Raw genomic sequence first — 25,067 nt, forward strand, 5'->3', positions numbered from 1 at the left:
CTCTCCGAATTATACATGTTGGTGTAATCTTTCTATAAGAGTCGTTGCTGCAGTCTGTCTTGTTGGACCGAGAAGCATTTCTCTACACTTCTAATGCAGCTCAAGTGTGAATAGAAGCGGTGATGTTGTTGGGAAAGGCATGCTTATGATTACAAAGTAAAAAATGACTTGCACATGAGGGTTTTGTTGAAATGCAAAACAATACCAAAGGGAATTAAAAGCTACAATATGCTTTGCAATGATAATGAGATGGTCTTATGGGCAGATTTGAGGCAATGTAAGATACACCCGGTGCAGAAAACTGTCTTTTGCCATGTACATTAAACATAACTTCCTGTGTTGCATGAAGTCAGCCTGGAAATCACAGCAAAAATCCAACCTACGTATGTGAGAAAACAAGAGCGGTTTCATACAGGATTACATGTGCATTTGACAAGCGGATGAGGAAATGGATGAGGGAAACTCTCACACACCACCTTACGAGCCAAGAGAAAAATAGCTTGTTTCTAAATGAGTGGATAGCACATAGACTTGTGTAATGATGCTGATTTTTCCCCCTGCATAGAGTCTGTCACTCAGGCTGTAGACCATTTAATCAATATTGTCATTTGCTTTGAAACAGAAAGCCAATACTAAAGCCTGCCCGACAGAAGCACATCAGCGACTGTCTTTCTGTCTCAAACTAATTGGATGTAGTAAAAATGTCACTTACGAATAGCTTTGTGAAACTGGAGGGGACTGGATACCTTCTTCTATATATATAATATACATATTTATTGATTCATGAAGATGAGATTAACAAGCTGATGTGATGGCAATTCATGTTTCATTTGATTCAGTGCAACAAGAACAATATTGTTTGTTAAAAACAAAAACAAAAAAAATTTGACCAGTACACATCACAGAAATTGATATTTTGTCATTATAATGATAAATGCAAATATCAAGTTTCATTAAAGCTTCTGACCAGTTGTGCATTTTTCTGTGACCTTCAAGAGATTACCAAAATAAAATGCAGAACTAGAACACACCTTTTTTTTTAATGGGGTAGATATGTTTTCTTCATCTTAGACATATTTCTATGTTTATTGAGAGCATATAGAGGAAGAAAAAAAAAGGTTGTCTATTTTGTTTTGTTCACCCCCCATTTCCCACGTTTGGCGACATAGCTGTGTTTGTCAGCAGTAATTCTTTGACTTCATGTGGCGGGGCCCGTGATTGTGTTGCTTCCTAAGTGTGCCTGTTCTTTGTGCAAAATATGTCACAGTTTTGTGCGTAAACTGCCTTCCCTGCACCTGACAGGGCTGACCCCAACATCCCAGTCAGAATGGGATGAATCCTAGTGAAAGTGTCTCTTCCACTTAGACTGATGGAGCCTCTCACCTGTGAAGGGGGCAAACACAAACCTCTCTGCTCCTTGAAGTGAAATTATTCCATTATGAAATTTATATTATGGCAGTGTTGAATTGGCATTGCTTCAGTGTCGCAGCTAATGTGACCTTCATTACTTCTTTCCATTTCTACTTTTGTGTCTCTAGTCATTTGTAGAGATTGATAGAGAGAGAGGCGCTGTGATTCGGTTGTCCTTCACATCAGGTGCTCCGTCCTTGCGGCAGGCAATTCTCTGTCTTCGTTCTCTGACATATTCTTCTCTGTTCTCTATACTCGGGCATTTTTGCCGTACAGCGAGCTCGACTCTGCAGCGGCAGTGAGATGCAGTCTTACTTTCAGTGTATGCATTCTGCTTCTGTCAACACTTTCTGCAGGAGCTCGCTCATCGTGATAGCCTGCTGCAGACCTGTGCTGTTAGACTTGTACTGAATTTGTACCTCTGCGTGTAAATTGTTAGTCCGCATACATGTTTCGTTGTACCCATGAATAAGCATAATAGATTCTGGTGCATCCCATTTTACACTAATCCAGAAGTTTTAATTAGTCCCAGGCTGCTCCGGACTTCATCAGCTCGTCTCATTAGTGAGGAGTCCGTGGTACCCCTGTGCCTCTCATCTGTCTGCTGTCGTCCCGCTGAGAATTTTGATCTCGATTAATTTATTTGACATAACGATCCTTGTGTCCTGAACATAATTATTTCTTGTTCGCTTTTAAAAAAAATAAAATTGTATGACTATGAGCAGTCAACTTTGTGCATGAATTATTTTTCTCTGTTGAGCTTCACCTCACCTTTTTGTTTGTTTTTGCTAATTTCTACATGTGTACCTCTATGTTTCTGTGCTCTTCTTTTTTAGGTGGCTTGGGCCGAGCAACAAGTGTCAAAACGAAGGAAAAAGAGGGAAGTCTTTCTAGAACCTATGGATCCCAAGTTCAGAGACCAGTGGTACCTGGTGAGTATGCTGAGCAGGAACTGCATTCGACATGTTGGTCTGTGTGATTCATTGCTGCTAACTGGTTGAGCGTTTTATCCAACCAAACAATAAACTTAATTACATTTCTGGCTGTGATGTCGTTGTTCCCCCTCCTCACACCTTTAGTGCGAAATGTTGTTGTGTGTCTTGTTTGCAGAACACAAAGCACAAGTCTAAGTAACTTCACATGACGATTTCAGCTTTGATTTCAGTATCCTTGAACTCTGAATTGCATCCTTTTTTTTTAAATTAGTGGTTTACTTCAGTCCATCTTGCAGAAAGTGGCAGTAAAAAACAGAGCTGATTCACCTTGAATTGCTCTTGCTCTCAGTTGATTGATTTTTCCGTTTGACTGAAAGAATGTCTCTGATACGTTGGCCTGTTAAAAGCAGCAGTAACAACCTCTGAGACTTTCTGTTCGGCTCCACTTTTCCTTCAATTACTGTGAGGCTGCTTCAGGCAGAAGAGAATTCATGGTGATGCAAATCAGACTTGCATCACCAGTTGTTCAAAATGTCTGTGCTTTAACAGAGGCAGACAGACTTCCCCAGTGTGCTGGATTAGTTGGCAATTTGAAAGGCAAATGGGTAGATAAGAGGCTTCTGCCTAGTCGTATTAATGTGACTAGATTAAATGGATTCTGCCATACGTTCACAACAGTTAATCGTATTTCACTGACATTAAAACCTGCCTGTAATACATATGGATATGGAAACGTTTGATGGCATTTTAGTCGCTTTAAAGCTGCAGCTAATGGTTTTTTATTTTCACTTAATCTGCCAATTAATTTCTTGATTAATCCTTTTGTTCCAAAGATTTTAGAAAAACTGCCCATCACAATTTATCAGAACACAAATTGATGTTTGTCCAACCATTAGTCAGACAACCTAAAGATATTTCACTGACTATCATACATGATGTGACCAAAAAAAAAAAAGGCAGCACATCGTCGCATTTGAGAAGCTGGAACCAGCACATTTTTTATTATCAGAATAAAATTTTCTTTTGATCAACAAATTGATTATTCAACTAATCGTCGTCGCTCTAGCAGCTTTGTTGGCACATAAGGAAATGATAAATGTTTTATGAAAGAATATTACCTAAGATGTTGTGCTATTTGAATATGATGCGCTCTGCGGCTCTCATTAAAGAGATGCTGAACTTGTGTGATTGGGAAAAAAACTAATTAATATATATTTATAAGTCTGTGGGTTTCCCATGAGGTTGTAAAGCTCATTAAAGCACCAAATAGACATGGAAACTGGAGCAACACCTTTGCTATTTCCAGATCCTTTCCACTGTTGGGATCAGCTAAGCTTCTTTTAGAAGAATATGAATGTCCCCACTTTACAAAAAAGGACAATGTGAACGTGAACGTTTTAGTTGTTCACAAACCAAATTACCTCTATTGTTAGGTTGGCATTATAGAAAATAAATATGTTCTGTGTGTTTTAGATAATACATTATTGTGATAATGTGTGATGGGATGTCGTAAAGGTTTTCAGGTAGCAGGAATGCGTTCCCACTCTTTAATCACTTATTTCTCCGCAGAAAATAAGTCTGAACTCGTTAAAAGTGAACCTGACCAGTGTGGGTGGGTTTGTTGGCAGGGTGTCCTTGGTGGACAGATGCTAATAATCAGCATCTGTTTTAACAATGAATATTTCATATTTTTCTGATATTTATCTAAATGATGAAACATGATAAATCATGGGTAAGCCTCAAAGCTGCACCTACTCTCTACGTTCACAGACTTCAGATGTCTGCAGAGGAAATGTTGACATTAAGGAAGAGGCCTCCCATGATGAGCAATATTCAAAATTAAACCTCTCTCAGATTTATGATCCACTCAGCGTGCCAGTCACAGAAGGCCTTTTTTCAATTCGAATCAGTATTACATATCACAATTCTTCTTGATGGATTAACTGTCAATGACATTAGATCTTTCATAGACTGCTCCTACAAGGGTCTGAAAGAGGAAAATGTGTCTGTGGTACATCAGACACATTATATTTAACCGGTAGTACACTTAAAATAGAAAAGCTTTGAACTTGATGAAAGACTTTTGATCAAAGGTCAAGATGAATGTCAAAAGCTTATCAAAAAGCATACAGAATGATTACGGTGTGCCGTGAACCAGTTCTCCAGTGCTTTGCTTGGTAATAATAATAAATGCAAGCATGACATTGATGCTTTTAGAGTAGGGATACTCTTTGTAAGCTTGCAATTCTCATTGAGAAATTTTAGCTTTTCACAAAGAAGAAATTACTGAAATTCAATGAGCTGCACCTTTTTCCCCCACTGGATGCTTCGTCCAAATGTCTTCAATTAGATGATTTTTCTGGAAGAGTACACTCTTCCAGATTTAGTTTAAAGTACATTCTTATCAGCACTCGGATGTTTCTCAGATAATTTGATTCCATCTAAGTTATTTGCCTCTTCCATCCTCAGTACAACAGCAACCGCCGTGACTTGAATGCAAAATCTGCGTGGCAGTTGGGCTACACAGGTAAAGGGGTGGTGGTGTCAATCCTGGATGATGGAATAGAGAAGAACCACCCCGACTTGATGCAGAACTACGTGAGTATAACTCCTAAATTTGCTGAAACATTATGTTTTCCATGGAGAGGCTATTATGCATTAGCAAACAGAATGCTATCTTGTTGTGTGGGTGAAAATCTTGCAGACTTTTAAATTTAAGTTTAATGTACCAAAGTTCTACATCTGACTATAACAACGTATTTGCGTTTTTATTTAGGACCCAGATGCCAGTTACGATGTGAACGATGGCGACCCAGATCCTCAGCCTCGATACACCCAACTTAATGACAACAGGTAGAAATCTACACTCAAAACGTGACAATTTCCATTCTTACGTAAACAGGCCTTTGGATATTTATGCAAATACAACTAACTAAAGGCCTGCGACCTTAATGAGGATAAGCGGTTCAGATAATGGATGGATGGATGGAACAAACTAAAGGCCTATTGGCTTCATCAAAGAGATTTATATTTTTAGCCATTTAACAGATATTACTTTTAAAAAATGGGCAATTACTCATAATAATTCAGCCCCCAACTCATAAATTCCACAGGCACCAGCGGGGCATTTCTATAGCCTGGTAAGTAGCCTAAATCTACACTAGGATTAAGATAGTATGTGAAGAAAACAGTCTTATGCAGTGGCCTCTGCAGATGGCTTTAGGAGTTGTTTACCACCATGGTGATATCTTGCAGAGAATATATTGAATTAAGTTCGTCAGCATTAATGACACGGAGCAAACCTCTTGGCTCTGGAGGACCCTTGCTCGTCTTTCTTCATTCCAACAGCCTACCTCCCGTCTGACTTTAATTTCTGATGTGCTGTAATCTTATGTTAGTGGGGCACTGGCCTGAGAGGCTTTTTTATCCTGAGGCTCACCATGATTACTCGTGATCGGCATGGAAGAATATAGTTTGGCAGTGATGGAAATCAAACGTCCCCAACTGAGGCAGGGGCCAGAAGCAGGCTCCATGAATTTGGAGGCCAGGGGGATGAAGAGCTGCAGAATGATAAACATACTGTATCATAGAAACGGTATGTTTAGATCATTGTGAGGCTCAACTCCTTAAAGGCTTTGTGAAACGTATACGAGGCGGAGGCTGATTAGAGTTAGTGTGTCATTCTTTTCAGACTTGAAAAAGAGAATTCTACTTTGGGGCACACACGCACACACGCACGTCAGTACAAGTTTTGATAAACACGGAAACAGTGTAAACAATATACAAGTCGCTTTCTAATTCAGCCCAATGTTTTTTTGATTCTGTGCCAACGCCTCAAACTGTTTTTTCACCGACCACCATCAACAAAACCCTAAATGGTGAAATTTCTTGTGGAAGAATGTGAGAAGATCTCTCCAGCTTTACAGATCCACACTCTGTGCCAAGGCACGCTTAAGCTCTTCTGGTGGCTCCTAGTGGCCCTGAGCCCAGCTAAGACACTTACTATTGATGTTTCCTTCACTTTCGCTGCCCCTCTTTCCAACCCACGCTCACCTCAGCCCTTATCTCTCTCCACCCAGCTCTCTGTCTTCCTTGTTGCTGGACCAATGGAAAGGGGGCATATTTGTGTGTGTTTGTGCCCGTTTCTCTTAATTTACACTGGGTTGGTGCAGCTGCTTGTGTAAACAACCTGTGGGCAGGATTGAAGCTGTGTAAGGCTGTGTCTGTTCCCTGCAGAAAGACCAAGTCTGTTCACCTACATAAGGCCTTCTTTCTTTTCCAGCTTACGGGAAGCAGTGAGGATCGCTCGGTAGCAATGTGGCTATTCACCCTCATGTTTATCTAAGACGGCGTGGGATCTAGATGTTTCCTGTTCCATCCTATCAAGATGGTTTCAAATGTGCTTTTTTTGGTATAATACTTAATTCAGTGTCACGGCTAGCTCTCTGTATAAAATATGGTCAGAATGTCATGTTCATTGCACATCAATCATTGTTGGTGGAGACTGATTTTTTTCTTGACTATGATGATGTAGGAAAAATGAGGTAAACTTTCTGAACAAAACAATGGCCAGTGCAGACTCACGACAATGTTCAGAATTATTTAAGGCACAGCGATGGATGGAGGGAACTATTTAACAGTACTGCCTGATTACTTTTTACCTTACCCTACATTAATCTCTCTCTCAACATGTCCTTTATATTCATCTCTTTACCATGCCCTATAAACATCACCAGATGTTTTGTCCTGAAAGTTGGCTCATTATTAATCTTGCAGAACCATTAATAGTCTTAAGAATGAGCAGAATGAACAGTTGTTCCCATTTACCTTTGAGGTTTAGTGCAACCCAGAGACTAATGAACAGCAAGCGCTACATCCACGAGCTTGAGAGCCTCAATGATTTAACTTTTTTTAAGTAATTAAGCTTATGTGAAAGAGAAACACCAGGTGTGTGAAAAAGGTTGTTTGACAGACTCTAAGTTGGTGAAGATAAGAAGATCAATGCAATGTTGGACAAGTGCATATATCACATAATATCATTGCAATATCAGACACTCTATGATTAAATGGTTCTGCTTTTCTTTATTTGCTTTTCTTTATTTAGTTTTGATATATAATTTATGATTTATTTTATTTACATGTCACATTCCCAACCCTCATGGGTTTACAACAATCTAAAGATCCACCTACAGTGAGCAAACATTTCATTCCTTGACCAAATTATGGGTTATGTTATCGCTTGGTCTGCCACAAGATATTCTGCCTCATCTCCCAAGATTAGCAAATGGAATCTGTTCCAAAAAGATTCCCTTCCAGATGCACAACACAGATTTTTCCTCGTCATCCAGCCGAAGGAAATCAGCTTGAATGGATGTCTTTTTTTTACTAAAAAAAGAACATTTCTTATGTCCTTATATACAACATAGTAAAACAGACCACTCAGCTCACACACAATAAACATAGTCTGTCTGGCATGAAAGCATCACTGTCAGATCTTTGTATAATAAACCAAAAATCTGCTTTTGCGACATTTGTGTTTTCTTAATCCAAGGCAGGTTTGGGTGAATACTTTGCACAGCATACCCAGACACATTTTGGATACATCTGTATGACAATAGCATGTCTCTTTAGCAAGCCTCCAGAGAGAGGCGGTTTAGGTTTTGCACAGTGATAATGGTTCTGCCAGCTGTGTGTATGAATACTGATTGTGTTGTTAGCCGCAGGCATGCAGCCGACTGACGTCGCTGTAACCCGAGTTGGTCTCTGTGCTCGATTCTGCCATGGGGCTTGTTCTCAGTGTAAGCGGAACAAGACTTTACTGAAATTGCTCTCTGTTCACTTTAATCTTCTGTTATCGCCATTACGTATGACTGAAATGTATCTGATGCAAAAGGTGTTTTGAAGTTTATTCAAGACTCTCCTGTTCCTTTATACCAAGATGTGAGTAACTTTTTTAAATCAAGATTGTGTTGATGGATTAGTGAAAGCATCAAAGTGTTTGAAATACAAAGCATGTTATAACTGCTGTTGTAATTGAACACTGATGCTGTGAATGTATGCACACACCACTCAGTCTTTAAATGGATACTTTCTAACATGTTAATAATGTGCCAGGCACATTAATTTACTTTAGTTTTATTGAGTTTTGTTTTTGTCTGCTGGAAGCTTGTCTAAATTAGAGCGCTGGGTCAGCGCTCTAATTTAGCGGTTTGTGTTCAGACATGAAGACAACGACAACATGATGGTGCTTGTGATGAATTCAAATATCTTTTACAGGGATGCCAGCAATTTATGTAAAAAGATGTATTAATTTGCTCATTTGTGGATGCTTTATGACTCTGGATAACAAGCATATCTAAAAGGGATTTTCAACAACAACAAAAACAGCTAACCAAACCACATCTAACGTGAACAAAATATATTGTGGTGTGAAGATGTTCTGTTCAGCGACTTTGTTTTCTTTTTAGTTACTCACATGGTCTTTGTACAAATCAAGTACACCCCTTTTAATGAAAAGACTCATGAATCCTAGAGCACTTCTTGTTGTATAGCCTACTGTTATATCTTGACTTCTCCACTTGGTCATTAGAGCGTGCTTGACTTGGTTCACATAATGTTGTATTGATATCAGGTACTTGAAGGGACAGCAACCATCTTTTCAATTAATGGAGTGGATTTTCTGAGTGCAGTTGAGAGTTAAGACTTCTCTTTTGTCTCGTAAATGAATTTAGAGAGTCCTCCAGTGTGTCAGGGAATATATTAGGTAGATATTACAGCAGTGATGATCATTAATCTGTGTGACTTGTTCACAATGCTGTACTTGTAGAGACATACAGCTCTTTATCCCTGCAGACAATGGCTGCAAGTGGTTTTACTTGAGCACTTAAAATGATCATCTTGAGCCTCTTCTGAACTTCTGGCCTGCAGGTTTAATCCAGCATTTAGTTTTAAGTATCAGACAGCAGAACAGTAGAAATGTGCACATAGACAAATTGAGAACATACCTTGACCGCATTGTGAGAAGATGAGTAGCTTCCTCAGGCATCTCATTGTAACTGATCATTCTGTTGACCGACAAACTCAAAGGTTATACTTAGCCATGGTGTAATTCTACATTCTTGGATTTGGGCTTTAAACCATTATCTTTATATCTTTAACATTGCCAACAGTGCCATTTGTAATATTTGGAAATTAAGAATAACCAGTCCAGTTAATCTTATGATGGGTTATGGCTGATGAACCATGTCAGAGCAGGTCCAACATGTGCATTTATATTGAGCACCAACTTAATTATTGTATATGTTTTAGGTAGTTATTTAACTCTGCCTTCATTAAGTTTTGGTTCTTAAAAGCTAATTCAGTTGATTACCAATTTTAATTTGGTAGAACAAAACTGGGTCGAGAAGAAATGATAAATTAATTAGTCCATGGACAGAAAAAACCTTTGCAACAATGTTGATCATTGGTCTAAAAAAATGGCAAATGCAAAACCCACTGTTGTGATTGCAGTGTTGCCATCTCTTTTTCTATGTCAATGTCTCCATTTCTTGGTTTCCTATAATATTATATGGAATAGATTGTATTTTGTCTTGACATTGGAGACTCCTTAAGTTTCACTTTTACCAGAAGATTTCACAAAAGGTGTTTGACTACTCCCTCAAATTGCCCAAAACAATGACATAGAGCAGTAAAATATATCTTCTTGTATCCTTATCATTCTCAAAAATATCCTTCCCAAAAACATGATTATGAAAGTATTTATTGCATAATCAGATTCAGAAACCAAGAGCTTTACCTCTGTAACAGCATTTGTATGCTATGCATCAGTCTACCATGAAAGTGACTATAATGAATGTGTCAAAGGAAGATTTGTAAAAAGTCTCCGTTGAACATTAGAGGTAAAGGCCTGTGCATGCCCGGCATCCCAGACACCCGAGCTGCTCCTTATCATCTGCTGCATCACAAACACCACGGATGCTGTAGGACATACGACTCCCAATGTCAACAGGCCAGCACTTCCAGGAATGTCAAGGTGTGTGTGTGTGTGTGTGTGTGTGTGTGTGTGTGTGTGTGTGTGTGTGTGTGTGTGTGTGTGTGTGTGTGTGTGTGTGTGTGTGTGTGTGTGTGTGTGTGTGTGTGTGTGTGGTTGTTTTTATTAGCATGCTGCACCTGGGCCTCGGACTTCATCTCGCTTACGTCCTGTGACATGTTAAGATGTGGTGCCAGTATTGACTGTGGCATTGACATTAACCTCCACCCCTCAGCTCATCGGCGTGTCTCAAGAGATCTCAATGGGCCACCAGATGAATTGCAATTATCTGACATGCATAAGTTGATGGTTATTAGAAATATAGTCAAGTAAATATGGTCTATGGCCTCCAACTTCTTTATTGTGAAGCGTTTAAAATGCATTTTATGATGATTAATGAGTTCTTTAATATGCGTTAATAACCCTAACAGCAGTTTTGGCAGGCTACCGTCAGATTAAATGTCCATAGCCTGACCGTGTCAGGGGAGGATGTCTGCTGCTGATGTGGTGTTTTGATTCTTGTGTTTTTGGTTTGGCTGGATACCCAGAGTGCCTTAATGGAAGCCTGCTGGCATGGATGGTTCCTTCAGTAGTGAAAGTCCACTGTTTCTGTTGTTTCCTGATGTGGCAGAGTGTTGCTCTGGCTCCAGCATTCCTGTCTGGGAATGGCTGCACTCCAGTGAGGGATTGCTCTATGGTTTGAAAGGCATTAAGAGTGCGTATCCATCTGGCGGACCAGGGGAATGCACCTGACTGGAACGTGATGCTCAGTCGCTCTGTACCGGCTTCTTGGATCTCTTCACTGCAGTGCCTGGAGCTAGGTGTTACTACAGAGGCTCAGGCTTAATGAAAGACCCATTGTGAAAATGGCAAATCTAATTCACAATTTCCTCCCATGTGTGATGGTAGTATGCCATCTTCTTTCCCTTTTCCTTTAATTTGATTCAGGCCTGCAGGCATTCCAAGGTTAGTAACGCTAGAAGGCCGTAGTAGGTGTACAAAGGTCTCTAATCAATGGCTGAATGTTTCCTTTCAGACAAATGGGAATTCAGATTTATTTAAAGGAATCAAAGCCAAGAACCTGTCTCCACCAGTTTGTTTTTTCTCCGTCGACAGCTTGGTGCAGGAGAGAGCACGAACTCTCACAAGCAGCTGTTGTTAGACATGTACACTACCTCCATGTTTTTTTTATATATATATATATATATATATATATATATATATATATATATATATATATATATATATATATATATATATATATATACACATATATATATATATATATATATATATATATATATACACATATATATATATATATATATATACACATATATATATATATATATATATATATATATATATGAAATTCTGTGTCATTCGGTGAAAAACACCTTAAACATACCTCTTACTTTGTCATTCTTCCTCTCCAGACATGGAACAAGATGTGCAGGAGAAGTGGCAGCAGTAGCTAACAACGGGATCTGTGGAGTCGGGGTGGCATACAATGCCAAGATTGGAGGTAAGGTCAAATAAAACATGTGGATGATTGATTCAATCTCACAGAGGCAAACTCTAGTTTCATCTCAGTTTTCTTCTTTGGCAGCTAGAAATGTTGAAATGCTTGTTCTGCAGCACCAGTGTTATTTTCAGCCCGACTCAGCCGCAGCATGCCGCTGAATCTTTCTTAGCATCATCACAGATGTGATGTGAATTGCCAATTCACTTCAACTGTATTGGTTTTGCATGAAGGGACAGTATTGAAAAACTCTGTGGAAAGCAGTTTGTGAAATGACACAGATGTCATAACGTTGTGTGAATCTGTGTTAAATTATTGTCCAAATGTATTACTTCCAGCTTGTATACAAATTACACCAAATGGCTGATTTAACTCTCCTAATGTTCCAGTGTCTCTTGTAAATTGGTACAGGAAAAAAAAACATAATTTTGTACTTTATATTGAAGGTTGTCTTCAATATAGTACCAGTACAAAATGTACCAGACAAAAAGTGCAAGGTAAATGTACAGAGACACTGTCTTTATAGTTTGTTGAAGGCAAAACACACATACAAGTTTTATTTTGAAGCCATGTCAGATCACCAGAATACACATTTGACAGGCTCGCGCTGGCGCCTGGTTGGGATGTCGGTCTCTGCTGCTCTTCAACATCACATGCTTGATTCACTTTCTCTCTCTCACTCTCACTTTCACTTTCACTCTCACTCTCTCTCTCTGACAGTTGCTACTCAAATGTAAGAATTTTCTTTTTTATCTTTGGAAATTGAATATTTCAGGGTTTTGGACAAAACCAGCATTTTGAAGACATCAATGGAAAATGTTTGTTTACCATTATCGAGACTATTTTATTGATGAATGATTAATCAAGATAGTTTCGATATTTTGACGTGAGGTTGCATGAGTATGAGTATACTTATCTACGTCAGTGTATTACAGTTTAGAGAATCATAGACAGGAGCAACACAAAGAAAATAAATTTTAAAAAACAATAATAAATAAACAAAACACTGGTTTCTCCAAACTGAGGCCAAACTGACCGTCATCGACTGTACCTAAAACACCGACGATGGATAAGTATACAGATCTTCTTCAAAACATCAGAACTATCCCTTTCGCTGATAAATAAATTGTTAGCAGATTAAATGATAATGAGAATAATTACAGTGCAAATGGGGAATTAAAGAGAGAAAGGGAATTACATCTTAACTTCACATAAATTTGTATTTTTATTAAGCCTGTGTACTTTATAGCTCCCTGACTTTGTACTTCTAATGGGTTTCCTTGTTTTCTATTGAGCTTTTATTCTGGTGTCATGGTGTGAAAAGTACACTACGCACATGGGAACTGGATTCTGATGAAAGATTTCCCAGCAGGCGTTTAGTCTTATAAGGGTCCGGCTTTGACTGCAGTACAATTATTGGCACTAATAATGAAAAACATTATTAGATATAAACCAAGAGTTAGACAGTAACAGAGACTCACACAGAGACAGGAATCTGCTCATTTACGAGAAGATACAAACTATGGAAGAGTGGCAAAATATTGGGAAATGTTAATTTGTTTGTTCTAAAAATGATTTGGCACCCTGATGAGTTGTTTGGTTTCTGCCTGCAGGGAGCAAACATTTTTTCGAGTTTCTGTTCCCGTTTTTCAAAAGAAGCTTTTTGAATTAGAAAAACAACATAGTTTATTTGTATTATTTGTTTCATTGTAGAAAGCCTATTTTATTTTGTCATGATATTTTATTTGAGCTTTTTCTAGCCTCCTGCCTACTTCTAGTTCCTGAAGTTTGAACCCTGTCAGTATAGAGCCATAACTCTTTATGATCTCCAGATGGCCCGTACGAATATATCACATGGCATTAGCTTTTCTATCATAACACGTGAACTGTGTGTGATCGAGTAGGCGGAGCGGTAGGCGGCACAGTGTTGTTAAAACCTTCACTGACTGTGCTAAACAGCTGGAAGCCTGACACACAAACGTTATTCTTCAGAACATTGAAAATAAAATAAAGTCAAGAATGCAAACTGTCATGTTTAAAACCAGGCAGGCCGCGTGTAGAGGGAACAGTGCAAAAGCTCCTGTGACTGGGATGCTGATCACTTCCCTCTGGAGAAATATCCCCTTTTGTAATTTCAAACAATAAATAAGTTTATCTGAGATCAAAGTAATCTCGTCAGAAATGTAAATGTTCCTTGCTTTACTTTTTCGGTTAACTCGCTGATGATATTCAAAGAAAAAGTTCAACTCTTTAGAATACGAGCTTATTGGGTCTCGTACCAAAAGTGTCTGTCTGTTAAATATTAGTCTGCAGCTTCATGTCCAACCACATTGAGTTGGTTTTACACTTCCAGTCTTTATGCGGAGCGAAACTAACTTTTTTTTTTACATAGTATGAATTATATATGTATGAAAATGAAATCTCCTGAATTGTCTTGAGATGCAAATCATGCTGTCATTTATATTTTGAAACCAGCATTTTTTTTTCCCCCAATGTTTGTTATTTATAAAAAATACTTAATTTACTTGATCTTTAATATGATCTGACACTGCACTGTGCATATCCACAAATAATGGTTTGAACCTTGATGCAATACCAACCTTGGTCTCTAGTTTCTGGGATGGTCGGATAATTTGGATGAGGACAGGACATGCTTGAGTCTCCTCAGCGAATCGCATAGCCATCTCACAGAAGTGCAGGCTGCCATGGAAACACTAGCAGCCCAGTGCCTGTCTGCCGTTTTCGGAGGACTTCAAAGCGCTGGAGCTCAGTTGCTTTAACCCACATAGAGCAAGATGGAGAAACCTGCCCTGCAATGTATGATTACTGATCTCACTGGCTAAATTGTTCACTTCTCTTGAAAGTCGTCTGATTCAATTTACACTCTGACAGTAACACCAATTTCACCAAAACATAAAGACGAAGACAACTAATGTTGTCTTTCATATTTGTATGTTATTTTTTTGTGGAAGAAGTCCTCACATTTGAGGAAGCAGTTCACCCACAATGCAATTGATCCCGTTCCATTCTTCTTCTTTAAAGACCAGCCCAAGCGCCAAAGCAAATCAAGAGAGATGGTGTTGATTTACATGGTGGGGTCCTTAAGAACAGTCACAGTGGATGAACAAATAACTAACTCCAGCAGCATGTGCTGCATGTCAGCTGCACAAATGCACACAATGTACAGCAATGCAAACAAGCTTGTGATTATGCAAATCGAGCGACACAGCAGTATTGCTTTGTCCCTCCTCGTTCCAAACCTTGCTCAGCATGAGCACACAGTCGGGTACAACTACAGCGCTACAACAACATGAACCGCAGCACCTGCAGCGTGTGTCAGTCTCGTGCTTTTGTAGTCACGAACGTACTCAAATGATTAAGCATTGCACTCCTATGATATTGTTACACTTTTATTAGACTTTGTTTCGAAGAAGAAACAAAAAAGCTCAAGATACAATAGATTCAGATATATTGTGTTTTTTATTCTCCACTTTATTCTCTTGTTATTTAAAGTGCAACTTGACTGACGACAATTCGGTGCTTGTAATGGATAATGTAGTTTTAAGTCCATTCACTTTACATCACTTTGGTTCTTTGTTTATTAGATATTCAATTTGTCAACTTTTACTCGTCACAAAAATAGTACACATACACTAAGAAACCCTTTCCTGTTTTGTCATCGGGGGTGTGCCTGTATGTGCTTGTGTGCATGGGGATACAGGTGTTCGTATGCTGGACGGTGAGGTGACTGACATGGTGGAGGCCCAGTCCCTCAGTCTGAACCCCCAACACATCGACGTCTACAGCGCCAGCTGGGGCCCAGAGGATGACGGCAAAACTGTTGACGGACCTGCCAAACTCGCCAAAGAAGCCTTTCTGCGTGGAGTGACAGAGGTGTGCGTTTGTGAATGTTTTTGTGGGACATAAGTTATTTACTGCCTGCGTGTGACTTCCTTTCAGCAGTCAGTAATTGAACTGTTCAAGCATGAGAGAACACAAGCGGGAAGAACAAAGCAATTTTTGACACTGACAATTATGAATGGAAGGGAATGTCCTCTAAAAGCCACCAGGGATGAGAATCTTGAAAAATGAATAGAAGCAGTGCTGACAGAAAGGAAGTATGAAAAGTTTCCTTTGAATATTCGTTGTTATTCGAAGGGCACTTTTTAAACTTCGAGCTCATCTTATATCGCTCAGGTGTGAATTGGTGTTTAAAATAATGTTGAATGACATCCAAACAGTTACTGGAGCTTTCAATAACATGGCAATACTTTCTAATCAAAGGCTTTCAAACAGATTTTAAGGGGGCAATTAAAAAAAAAAAAAAAAAGGTTTCTCAGTAAACAAAACAATATGGCAATCTAAATATTAAGAAAAAAGGGACCACAGTGCCATGTAACCAGTCCTGTTGACCGCTTTTTTAATGGTGTGTGTGTGTGTGCGTGTGCACAGTGTATATATATATATATCATGAACAAGTCAACAGATTAATATGCACACAGATCACACCACAGGCTGCACTCCATGTACAAACACAATCATCCAGCTAACACTGGCTCTTGTTATAGAGCAGTAGAATTCAAGGCATGCGCCGTAAAGCTGATTGGGACTGCTGACACTGACTACTAAGATAATTGCCACACTGACAGTGCTGTCAGATGGCGGTGTGGGTGGTGCGTATCTGGCTTTCATCAATGCAGAGAGAGATGGTTCGAGTCAATACAGTAAAGCGGCTCTTAGATGAAAATTGTTGCACTTCAAAGGCTGAGAGGTTGAATGATTTATCACAATGAGCTGTTGTCTTATAGTGCCTTTTGTATTGCATTGCTTTCATGCAATGTATAGCTCTTTTTAATTTACTGAGTGACCCCTGGGATGTATGTGGCGTTTTAATGGGACCATTTTGAAATGAGTCCAGAAACAAATTTGCTTTTCTATAATCAGGATTTCTATTAAAGATTGAACGGGTCTTTGTTGGTCTCATGAATGAATGTGGTTATGTTGTTGTTTTTTCTTTGTCTGAATGTGTTTTCCATTTTCCAGGGTCGTAGTGGTTTGGGCTCCATCTTTGTGTGGGCTTCTGGGAACGGAGGGAGGGAGAAGGACAGCTGTAACTGCGACGGCTACACCAACAGCATCTACACCCTGTCTATTAGCAGCTCCACCCAGAACGGCAACGTGCCTTGGTACAGTGAGGCTTGCTCCTCCACCCTCGCCACCACCTACAGCTCGGGGAACCTCAACGAGAAACAGATAGTGAGTTGTGGCTTTTTCTCATTCTCCTTGTCCCCTCCTGTCCCTCACATTACCTGCACTTCTGCTTCCATGTCTGCAGTAAAATAGAAAACAACATTTATTCCAAGGTGACGTTTACTTGAGCCACAGCTTCTTTATAGCTGCTGAAATGTTGAAGTGACAAATGCGTTATACTTGAGGTTTATGATGTTTAACAACATGTGAACTCATTTCCTTCCTCTTATTATGTTAGCAAATTTAAACATTTTGAAACCTGCATTGTTCACATCAATATGTACTTGCTTTCAGTCTTCATCCTCCCTGCTTTCATTGGCGTCAAACAATAGAAAAATGTCTTTGAGGAATTTTCTATAACGCAATGTCATAAACTATAACAGCCAAACTGCGTTATGGCAAACGTATCCGTTGAATCAGCTGAAACAAACAGGTGTTTTTCTATCACGGAGAGGGCACAACATGAGAAAAACGTATCTCAGACTCAAACTAAAACAAGAAGCACTTGTTGGAAAGTCAGACACAGACCAAAAAACAAGAACAACTTTTTATTTCTCAAGTATACAATTCACACATGAATGAACACATTTAGGCTTTACCGTTTTGCTTTACCATGTGGTTATTTCATAAAAAATATTGATTTTATTAAATTACCAGAAAACATGCTATATCATAAGTATTGTTGTCGAGATTTAAAATGATCTGTATCAGGATAAAGTATTTTGGCCATATTGCACCGCTTTAGTGCATTGCTGTAATTCTTAGTGGTCGACCACTGTGGATCCCTGGACTAGCGTGAATCCTTCGGCAGGACAGTGTGTCGTAGCACCCAGGTGGTGTGCGTGTGCAGACAAACTAGGGAATATGGCCAACATATTATAGCTCCTTTCAAGGTGCTTCAGGTTACCTGTTAATCTTTAAAGTAGTTTATCAAAGAAAAGCCAAATGTTGAATTGTAATGAATGCTTTTCATGTGTATGATAAAATATTAAACTCAACGATAATGAGAATGACAAGAATGGTTTATCTATTTTAATGTATTTTCAAAGTTTCTAAATTCATTCTGTATATGAAATGCATGTGGGCTTTTAATTGTCAGATTATGTTTTGTTTTTTCCGACCAAAAGTCTAAAATCCAATATCACAAAAAACAGAAAGTGTTCACATTTGAAAAGCTGGATGCACTGCTTTTTGTTCTTGAATAAATAACCTTATTGAATTTGATTATTACAATAGTTTCAGATTACTGTTTATCTAAATGGACCTAGTGATTCATTTAATCATTGTTTCAGCTCCATACATGCAGCTTTATTCTGAACCTGCTGTCTGAACCTCATCTTGACTCTTTCATTGTGTCCTTCCTTGCTCTTTCTTCATTTATTAGGTCTTGGACCATTAAAAATATTAGAATTGTGAACGGCTTAAACGTCTGGCAATCTGTTGCTGCTTAAAATTCTTGTCACAAACACAAAATCACACACACGCAAAGTCTTTCTTTTCCTAGCACACAGTCTCGCAGCTAGGCCAACTGGACGGACAGCTTATGACATCTCCATGACATGTGGCTGGTCTCTTAATGCCTCAGTGCCGTACCCGATTAATTGTGCTGTCACTCATGAACCCGGGAATGAAGAAATGGAGTATAAAAAAGAAAGTAGGACCTCTGGGGTTCTGCAAGAGCGACTATGTTAATGTCTGTTTAGGGTTTTTCACTTACTTTATCCTTCTTTCTCAATTTAAAGAAAGGGACACACGGGAAGCTCCTGGATGCATAATTAGAACATTAAAGTTAGTACTGCATTTATTAAAAGATCCGTTTCTAGAGGATCTGCGTTGGCCAGCACAGGAAGCAGATTTTTGACTCCAACTGCTTTTGTATCAGTTTTTTTCAGTGACAGATTGACCTGCAGGATTTTACCTCTGTAAAGCAGTTTTCTGTAACCTTTATCCTTCCCGAGAACGTTTTTGCTGAGTACAAACATGCTGGTTCTGCAACGCCTTGCTTTGTGTTCATGCAGCTGCAGAAGTTCACTCCTGGCAGATGCCCAGTACAACCACAACCCTCTGCTGTTGGTCATTAAGGAGATTTCTACTGGAGCAGTTGATCTGAAAAGAGTCTTGCTCAAATACATCTCACTGGTAATTGTTGAGGGAGGTTGAGCATAAGTTATACAATTTCCCTGCTTTGATTTTCCAGCTGGTCCAGGGATCCGTGCTGATCCGTGCTGAGGACACTTTGCTCTTTAGTTCATGCTTCTTTCTGTTAGACTGTATCCACCGCCAACAAATGCGTATGAGATAGTAAGCCAGGAAGGCACATTCAGTTACTGTTCGAGGTGACCAGGATTTAAATGTCTTCTGGATGTATTTTTCAATATTCAGACGCGCAACTATAGGATTTGTAATATTGTCTGAAGATGGACCAGAGTTTTAAAAAAAAAAAAAAACCTACACATTTTTTTTTCTCCACTTTTTTTTGTCAGAGCTGTTTATTTCAGCTTTACCATGTTCATCTTCCATAGGTGACCACAGACCTCAAATCAAAATGCACAGACTCCCACACAGGCACATCTGCCTCTGCCCCGCTGGCTGCTGGGATCATCGCTCTTGCCCTTGAGGCCAAGTAAGTGCTTATCACAATTTCCTGAGTTTCCCCAAGCCTTTCTATTCTCTTCAGCTTTGCAGTCTCATTCTAACCTTCCCCATCTGCATATTTCTCTGACCTTTTGTTTATTAAAATCATTATAATACTGTGCATAAGAACCGTGTTAAAACTTTAAACTGTACAGAACTCGTGATCAAACTGCTGTGATTATTCTAAAACAAAGATTCTTAATTTTCTGAAATTGCATTGGCACAAACAGTTAATGAAAGCTTTGAATTCGAACAAGTTTTAATGTAAGCCTCACTTATCAGTTTCTGGCTTGTAGTTAGACGTTAGATTGCAAACTGTAAAATAATGTTCTTCATTTTCTGACAGATTTAACACTAAATCAGGCTTTCAGTGCAGGTGCTAATTGTTTATGCATCCATTCTGCTTGATTATCCCTTTTTATGAATTACTTTTCAACCCCAATGCCTGACAGACTTCCAGTGCATTAACAACTACAGGACTAATCATTCTTGTCACGTAGCACTAACGGAAGGACAAACATGAATGTCGGAACAATGCTTGAAATGAATAATTAGTCTAATGGCAAAAAAAAAATGGGACGATTGCAAAAAAATTATAACTTTAAAGTTGAACCCAACTGTGACCTCCTGTAACCCCTTTCTCTCTTTTCAAACCTGCATGGCGTCGGGCAGGAAAATGAGTTAAAACACATGTTGACTGTGTGTGTCCGTGCTTGCAGTAAAAATCTGACCTGGAGGGATATGCAACATCTGGTTGTACGAACTTCTCAACCTGCCCACCTGCTCACCAACGACTGGAGAACCAATGGGGTTGGACGCCAAGGTACAGCGACTCCTTCTAAGTTCTCTTCAGCTGCAGTTTGCGGATGCCTTTTGAGGCTCATTAGCATTTTATGATTCTAATAAACCGAATTGTAACTACAGATGCAAGGCCCTGGAATCGGTTGTGTGAAAGCTTCAAATGTAGCTGTAACTCGTCTGCAGTTGGAGCAGAGCGAAGACGCTGATCTCAGCAGACCAACTTTCATGTGTCTGTTTCCTCCTTTGTCTCTTTGTCTCTGCAGTGAGCCACTCGTATGGATACGGTCTACTTGATGCCAGTGCAATAGTAGCGCTGGCAGAAACATGGACCAGTGTGAGACCACAGCGGCAATGTGTGATCACCATGGTCAGCGAGCCAAGGTTAGTACATTGTACTCGCACACAAAAACACACTTACCGCTATCACTTCAGAAAAATCTAGTTCAATCTATTTTGTTTTAATTTTAGTCGAAGAGGCCGCCGCTGCCTCACGTGAGTGAGGTGTAAACATTATTTTAATGCTGTTGCATTTACGCTTGCACTCAGATTTATATCGGCTAACAACCTAACTGTTACCCAAAAATCACAGTCTATATTTGTCAAAGCCAAAATCTTTACCTACTTGTAGATAGAGCAGCTGCTCAGTCACTGGGTCAGATTGACTGTGTACTTCAGGAACGCTCCCTGCTGCAACAGCCCTGATTATTTCAGGTTGAATATTAAGCATGTTTGCAGATTCAGACAGAAGTTTGGATTTCAAATCAAAAGTACTAGCCTAACCATACAGTATATGATTTTTTTAAATTTAATTTAAATTACAGGAGCACTGATTTTACATACCGAGATTTACTTGGCATGTCGAGCACTATCTAGCACTTAAAAATAAAGCTTGTCATCTTTGGCGATGGAGGAAGCTTTTCTGGAACTTTTGGAACTGTCGCAATCTGTCTCTTCTGAGTCAAAATTTTTAGAAGTGCAATACCTAATCACTGGAATATCCATTACAAAGAGCATAGAAGAATAAAAACACTGCTGTTTTCATTAGTTTGACGCGAACTCTGTGTGGCATGAGTGGCATGATAACAACCTGAGCGTCAGAGAGCGATAAGAGACATCGACATTAAACTGGTCCATAACAGAAGAGGTGATTGTGCATAATGAGCTGTAATGCTTTGCTGCAGTGACTTATGTTGTGTCTTCATCTGCAGCTCAGCTCAGGGCACCCGTTGAAATGATCCGTCGGCTTGACAGGGAGCATTTAAAAGAGAAATATTAATTTGTCAATTCATGTGTCGCTTTGGCTGTTAACTGTAAATTTCTCCTTTGCCATTTCATTCCTTATTTTCCTGGTGTCACAGTCTAAACACAGACAGACATCTCCTCTTCATTATTCACTCACTGTCACTTCACTCGCGGGGTTAGAGGTTTCTCTCTCTTTCACTGCAGCTATGGAGATGCTCAGAGCAGATGGTTAGAGCGTCTGGGAGCAGCAGTCGAGGCACGTTGTTCAATTTAGATTTTAGGTGTTTAGCTGACTCACTTATCCAGAGTGACTTGAAATGAGTCTGCAGGTATGTGTTCAAGGTCTTTTTCAATTCTATACAGTGATTACATCTTATAGAAGCAGAGCAGCTTGATCGAAAAAGACCCATTTCCAGGGAAAACAGCAGTACTGCACTATTATGACATGCTCATAATTCCTTTAGCCATTTACCTGTGCAAAATTTAGATGATGAATGGATAACGAAAGTTAAGTGTTATTCTGTGTACAGATTTCTTTCTATATTTCAGATTGGCAGAGGTTTGCAGGTCATTGATTTTATGTGTATTGGTTAGCCTAACCTTGAGTTTACATTTGTAAAGATGGAGGGGGCCTTAATTGAAGCGTGTGCATGTGCGTGCACGTGCGTGCACGTGCGTGCACGTGCGTGCACGTGCGTGCACGTGTGTGCATGCGCGCTTGTACATATGTGCGTGTGTTTATTCTGCACGAGGATTTAGCTAATTTAATTACAAATTACCACCAACACTTAGTATTACTGCAAACTGGAGTATTACGAGAATTGAGAGCTCTGACAAATATTTTTTTAAAGTGATTTATGATCTAGAAACCATCAAATGCATGGCAGTTCCTCAGATTTGGCTGCCTCTCAGAATATATTTTGGGTGGTCCTGAAAAGCTTTTTAATCATGTCTCCAGGATTATTGCTCTAAACAGATTACATTTAAATATCAATTCAGAAAATGTTTCCAATATGTGATAAGTATGGCATAGGAAGAAAATGTTGCATTGGACCAGGTCTGCTGTGAGAAAGAATATTCCAGCAGTAGACAACTGTGAAATGTTAATATTTTGGCTTGTTCCATGTTGATGAGACTGAACAGAGACATCTTGTGTTATTCTCCAGGCAGCTTTAAAATTTCCTCCATAATGTTTACGACCATCACTGATGTTAACGCCAAAAAGAGCCAAACTCGTCGCCTTTCTTTCTTGATCGGATGCTCGACAACAACACCACAAATGTAGCTTCTCCCAGACCTTAAATCACAGTGTGCCTCAGTGGTCAAATGACAATGATGAATCAGCGTCAGCAGCCATTTGTATATATTTCCATGTCCTTCTCATGTTTTTGTTTGTTTCGACTACCAAGAAACACCACAAAATACATGACCGAACATGCAAATGTTGAAGTGCTGCACTGCTTCCAATTTGCATAACAATACTTATGTGGACATTCACTGTATGACGTTGTAGGCATCTACTGTAGAAAAGTGCTGTCAATTAACCTTTTGGACGTTTCCCATGTGAGGCTGTTGCAAAGGTCAAAGGCGTTTATGTAGTCCAATAATGAATCATGAAAAATGTATCACACTGAACCTGAAGGGACGTGACAGTTTCATGATCACTTCAGTCACTAAAACCCGTAGTCCTCCTCCTCCCACTCCTTCTCCTCCTCCTCCCCCTCAGAATTGTTGTGGATGCGTGTAATCTCCAAAACGTGGAAGTAAAAAGAGGTGGGCGCTTCACTTCCACAGAGGACATTAATGCTACACGTTGTGAGACACTAATCCTGTTCAAGGCCACTAACTCTTCACCCTTTGCAGACTTTCACACTGGCCCGGAGACCAGTGTAAGACTCGCAGTCATCTGGAGTGTAGATTATTCCCAGCTCAGGACTGGCCAGTGATGATTTTAGCAGCACAGAACCCACAACTAACGTCTACCGCTGTCTTCATGTGTCTTTTCTATACGCCCTTTCTCATGTTTGACAGGAACATTGGCAGCCATCTGTCGATCAACATGAGTGTGAACGCCTGCATCGGGACAGACAGTCACGTGACATCATTAGAGCACGTTCAGGCCCGGCTCACTCTGTCCTACAACCGCAGGGGAAACCTGGCGATCCACCTCGTTAGTCCTGCCGGCACGCGCTCTACCCTTCTCCACCCCAGGTACAAACACAAAGGTACACTTACAGACAGACAAAACAGTGCAAGTTGGTAAACAAAAACTGTTTACACTGCCTACTCCTAATTTTCCTGCAGGCCTCATGACTACTCATCGGAAGGTTTTAACGACTGGGCTTTCATGACCACCCATTCCTGGGATGAAAACCCCACCGGGGCGTGGACGCTGGAGATTGAGAACGTGGCTGGTGCCAGTGACTACGGTAAAGCTTCTTTGTCGGGAGAGATTCAAGAAATTTACATTTTGGTGGATTTGCCTCCACGTTTGTGTGTTCATAACTAGAGTTTAGTGCTGTCTCAGTTTATCTTTTTGTCTTTTTGGCCGTATTTGAAATTGGGATAACAATGCAAAATAATGACTTATCATTATTGATTAAAGCTACTGCCGATGCTGGAGTCTGAGCGGAAGAAGTTTCTGGTGAATCTGCCGTAACGAATTCGGTCTGATTTCACGAGGGATTGTATTTGGACCTGATTTCTCACTGATGGTCTCTTTCGCTCATTTACGACATACACACGCATGAGTACTAGAACTTCTTCTTTTTTTAATAAAAGCAGTAAATGCTCGCATTTAAGAAGCTCGAACCAAACGAAGAAAAAAAAAGATTTTTAGTCAATTGACTAGATTATTACTTGGATAGGATGACTTAAAATACATTGATTTGCATTAAATTCTCCTAATTCTTTTATTAATTTATCTGGTGCCGCATAAGGTAACACATTGGTCCACTGATAAAGGCTCTTGTATTGTTTTTATTACAAACTGGGCTGCGGTCAAATGGCCCGTTAGAAAGGTTCCCAACTGAGTGAAATGACCTATACATTTCCAAGTGGGAGGTCTGAGAGAGCCGGTCCCTTTCCTAAGTGCTAAGGAATGTGCCTCAATGCTTCCTATATTATCTCCTTTCGAATAGGGGACACTGGATCATCCTTACTTGAATTGTACTGCAGAGTATTCCCCAGTACTCAATTTTTTAAAGTGTTAACAATAAAGTTGCTTTAAGAAATAATTATTGCA

General features: G+C 39.6%; 1 protein-coding gene across 2 annotated transcripts in view; it reads left to right on the forward strand.

The window, feature by feature from the left end:
- furina (furin (paired basic amino acid cleaving enzyme) a) overlaps window positions 1-25,067 on the forward strand; it is a 72,589-nt gene that overhangs the window by 40,243 nt on the left and 7,279 nt on the right. For both annotated transcript variants that reach the window (XM_068579510.1, XM_068579427.1), the window contains exons 4-14: window positions 2,247-2,342; window positions 4,815-4,943; window positions 5,122-5,198; window positions 11,811-11,899; window positions 15,618-15,790; window positions 16,940-17,152; window positions 19,669-19,769; window positions 20,500-20,603; window positions 20,845-20,962; window positions 23,855-24,034; window positions 24,128-24,252. In XM_068579510.1, coding sequence (XP_068435611.1) covers window positions 2,247-2,342; window positions 4,815-4,943; window positions 5,122-5,198; window positions 11,811-11,899; window positions 15,618-15,790; window positions 16,940-17,152; window positions 19,669-19,769; window positions 20,500-20,603; window positions 20,845-20,962; window positions 23,855-24,034; window positions 24,128-24,252 — 1,405 coding nt within the window. The remainder of the gene's footprint in view (window positions 1-2,246; window positions 2,343-4,814; window positions 4,944-5,121; window positions 5,199-11,810; window positions 11,900-15,617; window positions 15,791-16,939; window positions 17,153-19,668; window positions 19,770-20,499; window positions 20,604-20,844; window positions 20,963-23,854; window positions 24,035-24,127; window positions 24,253-25,067) is intronic.

The sequence above is a fragment of the Clinocottus analis genome, unplaced genomic scaffold (assembly GCF_023055335.1).
Source record: "Clinocottus analis isolate CAN_PGR_092001 unplaced genomic scaffold, fCliAna1.0.p SCAF_1, whole genome shotgun sequence".
NCBI lineage: Eukaryota > Metazoa > Chordata > Actinopteri > Perciformes > Cottidae > Clinocottus > Clinocottus analis.